Source organism: Chaetodon auriga, chromosome 21 (genome assembly GCF_051107435.1).
Source record: "Chaetodon auriga isolate fChaAug3 chromosome 21, fChaAug3.hap1, whole genome shotgun sequence".
NCBI lineage: Eukaryota > Metazoa > Chordata > Actinopteri > Chaetodontiformes > Chaetodontidae > Chaetodon > Chaetodon auriga.
Window position 1 is genome coordinate 695,958 of NC_135094.1, and position 10,263 is coordinate 706,220.

A 10,263-nucleotide genomic window follows, 5' to 3' on the forward strand; every position below is an offset into this window, starting at 1 on the left:
AAAGTTTTTTATTTCATTTTCCCATTTATTTGGGTGAAGAACAGGAACAAGACACAAAGAACATCGAGCCCAAAATTAAACACCTTCACACAGATTCATCAGAAACTCAGACAACATGTCTCAGCGTCTCAGCTTCAAGTCTTCACTAAGTGAAAAGTGTCAAAAAAACAAACCAAAAAGCAGCATTCACGTAAACTTTCTGTCCGAAAACCCCTGACTGCAGAAGATAAAGGAAGAAAAGAAGAAAGAAAGAATCAGGTTTTCTAACACAGGTGAGCTGACAGAGGTCAGCTCGAAAGGCGGAACTGTTGAACATCATCTGTTTGGATTTAATCAGCTGACCTGGAAAACTAAAGATCACGCCAGGAGACACCTCCAAAATAAACGCATTCCTGTCCGTCAGTGACATGCAGAAGGTCATGTCCTTCCCACCTGAGTCAGAGGCAAGCTGTCGGACAGCACGTCACACCTGTCCACCTGTCCACCTGTCCACCTGCCACGACAGCACCGTCCTCTATGTTTCAGAGTGACTTCAACATTTTATTCCATATTTTTAAAGCACAACTTGGACTGGCTGCACAGTAGAGCTCTTAAATATGAGCTGGATCAGTTACTTCTTGCTGGTCCCAGGTCAGTTTCTGTGATCAAAGGGGATCAGGCTTTTGTTCTGGAATCCACTTCCTGCAGAAGTTAAGATTATTTGTGCCATTTTACCAAAAAATTTACATTTAAAGACAAATATCTCCATGTGGCTTTCCTTTGAAGTTGTTCTGCGTCTGAGTTCTGTTATTTTCAATAAAGTTTACTTTGAAGTGATCATCTGTGAAACACTCAGGGGTTCTTTGTCTCATCGAAGGCGAGTCTGACTGTAAAATTAAATAAAAGATGTCATGAAATAAAAAATTATGTAAATAAAAGTGGAGAAGAAATAATTTTTTTTTTACATTTCAGGTCATTTTACCTGACAGTGGTGATGTCACAGCCCTCTCACCTTTCAGCCAATCACAGCACACAATCACACATCTGCTACCAGGTTAAGCCAGTTAGCGCCTGTTAGCCCGAGCAGCAACAATGGCTCCTGTAAAACTGAAACTACAAAATTAGGAAATAAGAATAAATCCTGTTAAATGATATTTGAAGATTGGACGTGGAGTTCTGATCATTTCTTAAATCATTTCCAGACTTTACACACTTCATTCACATCAGTGTTCATCATTACTTGTTTACTGATCTGTTGTTGAACCGTCTGAACCATCTGCAGCGTCTGCATAGACTCTTAGTTTGTTCCTCGACAGACTGACAAACTCATGACGTGAACTGAACTTTGCGAGACGATTCTTGACTCTGTCAGAAGGACGAGTACATCCCCAGCCTCCGGGCAGCCTCAGAGATCCTCGGGGTCTTCCTGCTGGGGAATGGGTGGTAGTTCTGGTTCTGGTGAACCCCCATTGAGGAGCCCAACCCTCCTATGCTCAGCTGCCTGGTGAACCTGAGGCCCGGGGCCGAGGACTTCCTGGAGCCCCTCCATGCCACGGTGCTGCTGTTCTGCAGGAAGGTGTTCCTGGTTCTTTTACCTGCAGGCTGGCCCTCCTTCAGGTCCTCCTGTAGGCTGGTGGTGGAGCTGCTGGGGGAGCAGGTGATGGAGGCCACAGGGGTGGAGCTTTCATCAGAGGTAATGGGAGCCGAACACTCCACAGAAACACTGCAGGAGGACTCAGGACGATCCTCTTTGGATCCATCTTTGAGTGAAACCTGGACTGGATCCATCTTCTCTGGATCTCCTACGGATCTCTTGGAGGATCCAGTATCTGGGTCTCCTCTGGACCCATCTGTGTTGAAGTGGTCTTCTTCTTTGGTGTGGCTGACGGAGCTGCTGGATGAATCTGAGTCCTCGTCATGCCGCGAGGCGACGGCCTCAGAGGAAGACGAAGAACGTCTGGAAAACATAGAGAACATGAACAAGAGGCATGTGGGAACATCCTCACACCTGTCGTGACATCTGGATCTAGACAGAGCTGATCAGCTGTTACACTGATGTTCCTCCTCTTTCTTCTAAAAAAAAAGCTGGATTCAGACACCTGATTTCATATGAACACGTGAAACAAAACAAGACGCGTCACTGAGATTCTGGGAAGGTGAACCGAATGATGAGTGAGGAGACTCGTTAGCTGCTTCCTGTTTCAGTCGTCATGTGAGAATCTGAAGTTTTCCTTTCAGCTCATTTATCAGGTAAAACACTGGAACATGTTTGACTGTTGATTCTGATCTGATTCCTACACTAAATGATTCCTCAAAAACAATCACGTTAATCAATAAAGATGATCAGATGAACTGTGACGGACGGCTTGTAACATGCTGCTGACAGCAGGAGGGGTCTGTCCTGAACTGAGATCCCTCCTCTGAGTGAAACATCAATAAAACCAGAATCAGTCATCAATAATCAAACTGTGTCCTGACAGCAGCTTCATGTGTTCATCTCCTTCATCCTTCATGTGTTCACAAAGTGGTGAACTCGCTCCATCCTCTGTGATCGACTGAGTCTTTCATTCCCAACCATGATCCTCTCACCTGTGACCAATCAGCCTGTTTACCTGTGGAATGTTCCAAACAGGTGTTTTTGGAGCGTTCCACATCTTTCAGTCTGTGAAACGTGTTGCTGCATCAGATTCACAATAAGTAGATATTTAGAAACTCACCGGGAGGAACTGCTGGTGTTTGCTGTTTCAGGGGAGGACGCTGTGAGCTGCGACGTGACACCGGGACAGCAGCGGCGGTGGAGGTCCAGATGAACGTGCCAGGGGTCATAGGTCACGGGGTCGGGGTCAAAGGTTATAGACAATGGCGAGCAGCTGCTTGGTTTCCATGGCGACGTCAGACCCTGAGTGACGGGGATGATGCTGACGGCCTCCGACAGTTCCTCTGAGACTGGAGACAGAGAGTTAACTAACTAGACCGTGATCACATTTAAAAGAAAACAAGAGATTAATCAATAATAATCAATCAATCAATCAAATTAAACCTGATAAAACAACAAACATCCCAACAGTGCGATCCAGAGCAACCACAGACAGGAAGCCGGTTCAAGGACTCTACAACAGGAAGCTGGTTCAAGGACTCTACGACAGGAAGCTGGTTCAAGGACTCTACGACAGGAAGCTGGTTCAAGGACTCTACGACGGGAAGCTGGTTCAAGGACTCTACGACAGGAAGCTGGTTCAAGGACTCTACGACAGGAAGCTGGTTCAAGGACTCTACGACGGGAAGCTGGTTCAAAGACTCTACGATGGGCGCCACTGTTCCCTTTGACTTGTTCATATTTAAACTTGTCCTGTTCAAAGATAAACAGTCAACATGAGACCTGAGTTTTAAGACTGGTGAGTCTTGACTTGAGGAGTTGGTCCCCCTGTAGAGCGCCAACGGACCGGGTGGTATCAATGACCTGGATAACGACCCTACAGAGGTTAAATACCTGGGACCACATTAGTCACTGAGAGCTGAAGAAGCCTCTTGGAAGAGGTTTCAAGTTTCTACAACCAAGTCCAGCTGCCCCTGATTTGGCCTTCCCTGGACAACCTTGACCTGATGACTTCAGTCCTCAGGAGACCAGGTGGGTGCTGAGCAGCAGGTTAGTACATCTACCAAAGCCACTATGTAAAAATACTGTAATACTGCAACAATAAGTATTTTAAAATTCAACAGTGCAGAAGAAAAGTTGTTTGAAGTATCAAAAGTAAAAGTACTCATTAGTAGTGATGCATTAAAGTACCATTTCACTGCTGTAGCTACTTGAAGTACTTAAAATACAGTTTAGTTCAGTGATTCAACCTCGGGGTCGGGACCCCGGAGCCTCCACTTCTCCACTTTTATTTCCTAAAATTTTGAATGCAGAACTTTTACTTGCAATAGAGTATTTTTACACTGTAGTATTTCTACTTTAATTAAACTATATTAATACTTCTTCCACCTCTGAGTTTTACAAACAATTTGGATGCAAACATTTGTCTGTCGTGCTTTTATTTTGAAAAGAGACACGGGAAATCTTGGTTGTACATCCGTTAACTTGACGCTTCCTGAGCAGAGAAATGAACTCATTTCACGGAGTTTAAAAGCAACATTTCCTCCTGAAAACTAAACGTTTTTCTCCATAAAGTCGAACATTTTCTGCTTTTCTCTCTAAAATAAAATCCGTTTGTTTTTTTCACAAACTTTGTCACGAGTTTGTTTGGTTTGCGTGCAGGTAAACAAACAGCTGCAGCTTCGGTTTCCGCTCACCTGTCCTGAACAGAAGCACGTGAGTGTGTCTCCTCTGTCTGTCTCTGGTGCACCTGTACTGTTCTCTGAGCAGAGAGATGTCCATGTTCCTCCTGCTCTCCTCTTCCTCTCCTCCTCCTCCTCCTGCTTCCTCCTCCTCCTCCTCCTCTTCTCTGAAGAGCCGCGCCTCCTTCGTCCCTGCAGGGGAGAGGCATGGCGACCTTTGACCTGCTAAGACTCAGCGTAGGATTCATTTCTTTTTGTATTATTATGTTGTTTCTATTTTTCCATGTTAACAGCTCTGTGAGGTTAATCTCTACGAATATGTAAAGTACTTTAGCTTTGAGCTAAATGCGAAAATCAGCACGCTAACACGGTGACATCAGCAGGTTGATGTTTAGCATCACGCTTAGTTTAACGTGTTAGCATGCTAACATTAGCGCATTAGCAGTGAACAGAGTCCAGCTGAGTGAGCTGTGAGTGTGATCAGTTCTGCAGGTGTTTGATCAGACATTAAAGTTCTGGACATGTTCATGTGTTCACGGCGGCGTCTGCTGTGTGTCATCGTCTAATCTAACTTCATTACACTGAAGGAGCGTGATGACTTCAAAGGAAACGTTGAATCTAACGTGTTTTCATCACATTCATCTAAATTGTACATGTACCTGTACCAATGAATGAAATAAAAATAACACATCCAAAGCCCTGCATTCAGAGTGACTGTCTACATGGTATAATGTGCAGTATTACCAGTATGTTATGATGTTGGATGAAATATTTTTGTTTCCTAATGATGGAATATGATTTAACAGCAGTACTCTGTGGAATCGTTGAAGTAAAAGTACTGTGAGATTCGACCTGCGACTTAAAGTCCGTAGAAATGAAAAACTAATCAACTGTTTGACATTTTTGAAACTTTAACTGCAGTTTTCTAAAGGGAGAATCATCCCTGCACGCTTTCAGCTCATAAACGCCCTGAACCAGAGTCCCACAGCTTACAGCAGGTGTGTGAGGTGTGTGTGAGGTGGAGGTGTGTGAGGTGTGTTTTCACCCTCCAGCGGCCCCCTGCTGGGGGCCACACAGCAGCAGCAGGAGCAGGACATCCTGTTGGCATCAGCAGCAGCAGCACACCTGCTGCAGGTGTTTCAGTCCTCGTCAGTGAAAGCAGCGTTCTCCTCCTGTGGCGCAAGCAGTGACGGGCCGTTTAAAACCTCCTCTGGAAGCTGCTCCTTCAGTCCATCACAGTGGATCCAGATTTGATCAAACCCACAAAAAGGTCAGCAATGAGTTTTAAAAACAGAAATGAGCAGAAAAAAGCAGCGGACGTATTTCTGCTGCGTTTCCTCGTCAGGCAGGAAGCTGAACTGACACACACACACACACACACACACACACACACACAGCTGCTTTATTCTCTGATTGGTGTGTAAACAGTGAAGGACGTCGTGTTGCGTCGACCTTTCTGTTCACATCCGTTTGCAGGAGTGAAGAACAAACACTTGATTAAACAGCCGTTCATTCAGTGAAGTGACGTCAAACAGGTTCAAATAAGAGTGAGCGAGAGATTCAACGAGGAGGCACAGAGCTATTCATACCAGTTTAAACCAGTCCATACCAGTTTATAGCAGTCCATACCAGTTTAAACCAGTTCATACCAGTTTAAACCAGTTCATGCCAGTTTAAACCAGTTCATCCCAGTTTAAACCAGTTTATATCAGTCGATACCAGTTTAAACCAGTCCATACCAGTTTATAACAGTCCATACCAGTTTAAACCAGTCCATACCAGTTTAAACCAGTCCATACCAGTTTATAACAGTCCATACCAGTTTAAACTAGTCCATACAAGTTTAAACCAGTTCATCCCAGTTTAAACCAGTTTATATCAGTCGATACCAGTTTAAACCAGTTCATACCAGTTTAAACCAGTCCATACCAGTTTATAACAGTCCATCCCAGTTTAAACCAGTTCATCCCAGTTTATAGCAGTCCATACCAGTTTAAACCAGTTCATACCAGTTTAAACCAGTTTATACCATTTTGGCTCATAGCAACATGCTAGCATGCTAGCTTAGCATGTTAGCTTACAGATAACACAGACACAAATGGCTCTTTCGAGTGGAAGAGGCCGACTGTCCCCGTAGCAGCGACATGTCTGCCTGCGGAGGAGGTCACTGGGTGTAGCAGCCTGATGTTAGCATAGTTAGCACAGCGGAGTCATTTTGTCACCCTCGAACTCTGAAACGTGTTCTTGCACAGATGGGTGTTGTGAGGACCCGTTGAATACTAGTTCCATGAATGTATTCAAACAGGCTGATCGTGTGACTGTTAGCCACTGTGCTAGCTGGCAGCGCGGCGTCATAGTGTCACACGTTTGAATAAACGGTCAAAATGATTAATTTAAGCTTTATTCCCCTCCTGGTCTGACAGTCCGCTAAGATACGCCCACTTTATGTCCCCGTCCAATCATGTGACGTTACTGAGGATGACGATGCTTTAGCTCAGCGTGACCTTTGACCGCTGTACGAGGGATTGTCCAGAGGTCACACAAAACAACACACACACAGAAAGTGTTTGATAAAAAACCTGTTTTCTTATCTCAGTCTGGGTTTATTTATTATACATGATTACAGCGGTGGAGGGGGAGGCTGAGGGGGAGTCAGGGGTCAGAGGTCAGGTTTAGAAGTAGTTGACGACCCTGCGGATGGACTGGATGTTGGGGTTCTGGGCCTGCCACTCGTTATGGCTGCAGTAGTCTCCACGCTCCACGATGTACATGCGACCGCGGAAGTTTGGCTCCTCGTACATCACCCAGCTGAGGACGAAGAGAAGAACGAGTTAATGCTAAGCTAAGCTAACAGTCGTCTTTACTGTCCACTCGAATGCTGCGGATTTCCTTCATCCAGTTATTGTTTGTTCTATCTGTAAAATGTCAGAAACTGGGAAATATTCAGCAGTCTGCTGGGGTTTGAGCTCAGTTTCCTGTCACAGCAAAGTCTCACACCTGAGAACCACAAACACCTGAAGCATTACTTCATTGATAAACCGACGGCGACGGCCGTGTGTGAAACTCACGCTCCGTCTCCGTAGACCTTGACGGAGTTGATGCAGTTCTTGGAGAAGCCGCGACTCTGCAGGAAGGGACAGTCGTCGCAGATCTCCACACACTGACCGGAGAAGTTACAGGCCTCGAACAGCTCGATGCGGTAGTGCTCTCCATGCTAACGGACGGACGGACGGACGGAGGGGAGAAAGACAGATGGACAAACACAGGTGAGGACAGAAAGGTTTGCGTGTTACCTGTCGGTCGCCATCACTGACGAGCAGCAGCTGAACTCCGCACTCTGTCAAACTCTGCCCGAGTGTTACTGCGCTCTTAAATTTTACCCAGAAATCCTGCCGTGTGCATGCTTACAGCTTGGCCTGAGGGTGGCGCCAGAGGAGAGGATTTCTCCTCTGGGGGCCGCGAATGTCCACAGTGAATTTCATTCAATGACAAACAATGCTCGAAGTTAAATATTAAAGACGCCGTCAGCGATGTTACCATGCGAATGGGCTTGCAGGATCCCATGTGGTCGTTGTGGGAGTTCCACCTCTGGAATTCTGGGTACTCTCCGTGCTCCAGGATGTACTGCTGGCCCTTGAAGTCAGGGTGGTCGTAGCAGATCCAGGCTCCGCTCTCCACACGGATGGAGTTCACCCTGAAAATACACAGCATGAATACTCCACAGTGTCCAGATGTCACCTGTTCTCCAGGTGACACAAACTCAAAACCTCCAGGTGTTTGGATCTTTAATGACGACTCAATGAGGAAGTCATTGTTTCTGTGTCTGCTGGACATGGGAATGACCAAACATGGCCGCCGACCATAACATTTCTGTGTTTCAGATGTTTGTCAGATAAGGAGGTGGTTGTGTCAGTGTGTCAGGAATTATCCATGACCGTCCACAGTGGAAGAACACCTGCTCACCTGTTCATGAAGCCGCGGTCCTGGAAGTTATCACAGTCACCTCTGACCTCCAGCTTCCTGCCGGTGAAGCACTTCCCCTCGTAGAAGGTAATCTGGAGGGGAAATGAGTAAAACGTGGTTCACGTCGTCACGTGTAACATCAACTCTTTCCCTTCAGTCCGACTCATGGAACTTCTCCCGCCTGTCAGAGCGACTCGGTCGCTGGTGTGGAGCAGATTTATAAGAAGGCCTTACTGTGTAGATTTAAAGGTCACTGGATGGAAAGTGAGGTGATGGAGCAGCTCTCACCCCCTGCTGGACAGGAGGGTAACTGGCTGGGTTCAAGCTGCTCTGCTGTGATTGGCTTCAACTTCAGAGGGCGGAACCAAACATCTCTTTAGTTGTTGTTAAAGAGGAGGCAGCATTTCTCTGTAACCACACCCAGCTATGATGTCACAGTGCACTGACACACCTGAGATTACACCTGTTCATCACTGAAGCGAAGTGACAGGTAAAACCACTGGAGGCGTGAGGCTAAAACTGAAGCCCCGTGGAAAGATGACGGACAAGAAGAAGAAGCCAACGAGTCACCGGGATGAGCAGCTCGTCTCAGACCATCACCTGTACTCACACTGACTGCGGCTTTCAGTGCTTTAAGGTTACTTTGTGTCTGTTTACCTGTTACCTGACAGATGAACCAGCCAATTAGATTAGACTCTAGTTAAAGTGCGGCTCTGCCTTTTTGAAGACACTGTTTTATCAGCGCTGCTGATTTTAAGATCACAGCAGGACTTCAAACGATCCTGGTTCTCCTCCAGAAGCAACAGAGATTACTTTCATTATTTGAGGACCTTCTCTAAAATAAGATGGCGTCATCCTAAAATATAAAAATTGGAAATTAATAAATATGAATATTCCCTTCAGAACAACAGCTGCTTAGCCCCTACCCCGGTCAGCACAGCAAGAACCTCCAACCAAACTCCATTCAAAAAATCAGGTGATTTAAAGTCAGGCAACACGAAGCAGAGCACAAAAGCCATTTTGAAGTGAGTTTCTGAACTGATTTCCAATGAATTCAGCAGACTCCTAAAACATGATTAGAGAGAGCCGTTTGTGAAAGACATTCTGGACCCAGCTGATCTAGATTCTGGTCTCAGTGTCCACATGATCCACACAGCAGCTACGTCTCCTCACTTCAAACTGCACCCTGGTCATTTTCAGCTGCTGGTACTCACCTTTCCAGAGTACTGCGACATGTTTGCCCACTGGAGACTGTCCAACCTGGCCCGCAACCACACACACAGTGTAACAGAGAAAAAGTTGGACACCACAATATATACGGCAGGGGGGCGAGCGAGGGGTGACGTCCCCACCGGACGGACAAAAGACACAAGAGACAAGGCTTTAAGAGTTTCTGCTGCCTCAACGCTTTCCCTTCATCCTGACGCGTCTGCTGATTCTGCTGTGTGTGTGTGTGTGTGTGTGTGTGTGTGTGTGTGTGTGTGTGTGTGTGGACTCAATAGAATGTGCTTGGCCTGAGCTTTACAGGGTCAATGATATTGCACATGCCACGCTTCTGTAGAGGCAGTGAAAGGACGCACACAGAGCTCTCTCTCTCTCTCTCACTCACACACACACACACACACAAGGACAAAAACAAAAACACGTGACTTGACGACACGAAGAGCTTCACGTTCCAACTGCTGAAGGCCACATTTTGGGTAAAAGACAGTAAAAATCCTTCACGTGCACTCGTACTCGCAAACCTGAGCCAAAGACTCTTCTTCTGATTTAAAGAGACTCTTAAACCTGCAGGAAGTCATCACATTTCCACAACCTGATGATGGACATGGACTCTGTGTCTCCTGATGGACGTCTGTCCAGTCTTGTCTCTCTTTGAGCTCTGGTTCTGGTCTCCTCCAGCTCCTGAGGGACATATCTGCTCTTTAGCTGCTAAATGCTAAATGTCCACAGCTGCTGTCTGACTGTCCATCTGCTGCTCAGCAGGAAGTGACCTGAGGCTGTTTACAGCTTTTATTGTGAAAGTGACGTACGCACACAGAG

The 10,263-nt window shown here is 46.2% G+C and overlaps 2 protein-coding genes across 2 annotated transcripts; both read right to left on the bottom strand.

Moving 5' to 3' along the window:
* Positions 1 to 11: 11 nt before the first annotated feature.
* On the bottom strand, positions 12 to 5,354 carry LOC143314506 (uncharacterized). The gene is made up of 4 exons (XM_076721571.1): positions 5,303 to 5,354; positions 4,273 to 4,449; positions 2,697 to 2,925; positions 12 to 1,936 (listed from the first exon to the last, which is right to left on the bottom strand). Exons 1-4 carry the CDS (start codon positions 5,352 to 5,354, stop codon positions 1,348 to 1,350), a joined length of 1,047 nt encoding a protein of 348 aa, XP_076577686.1. The 3' UTR covers positions 12 to 1,347.
* Positions 5,355 to 6,798: 1,444 nt separating this feature from the next.
* On the bottom strand, positions 6,799 to 9,852 carry crygn2 (crystallin, gamma N2). Its single transcript, XM_076761486.1, has 5 exons — positions 9,435 to 9,852; positions 8,221 to 8,312; positions 7,795 to 7,951; positions 7,326 to 7,471; positions 6,799 to 7,065 (listed from the first exon to the last, which is right to left on the bottom strand). The coding sequence occupies exons 1-5, from the start codon at positions 9,453 to 9,455 to the stop codon at positions 6,930 to 6,932; spliced, it is 552 nt and encodes a 183-aa protein (XP_076617601.1). The 5' UTR covers positions 9,456 to 9,852; the 3' UTR covers positions 6,799 to 6,929.
* Positions 9,853 to 10,263: the final 411 nt, after the last annotated feature.

Bases quoted from the DNA above. Each gene is read 5' to 3' on its own strand.
- LOC143314506 (XM_076721571.1), bottom strand. From the start codon at position 5,354: ATGTCCTGCTCCTGCTGCTGCTGTGTGGCCCCCAGCAGGGGGCCGCTG. The intron at 2,926-4,272 runs GTGAGCGGAAAC...CTCTGTCTCCAG, and splicing joins CGTGCTTCTGTTCAGGACAG to TCTCAGAGGAACTGTCGGAG. The intron at 1,937-2,696 runs GTGAGTTTCTAA...TATGTTTTCCAG, and splicing joins AACACCAGCAGTTCCTCCCG to ACGTTCTTCGTCTTCCTCTG.
- crygn2 (XM_076761486.1), bottom strand. From the start codon at position 9,455: ATGTCGCAGTACTCTGGAAAG. The intron at 7,952-8,220 runs GTGAGCAGGTGT...GTGTATTTTCAG, and splicing joins GACCGCGGCTTCATGAACAG to GGTGAACTCCATCCGTGTGG. The intron at 7,066-7,325 runs GTGAGTTTCACA...CTTCGTCCTCAG, and splicing joins AAGGTCTACGGAGACGGAGC to CTGGGTGATGTACGAGGAGC.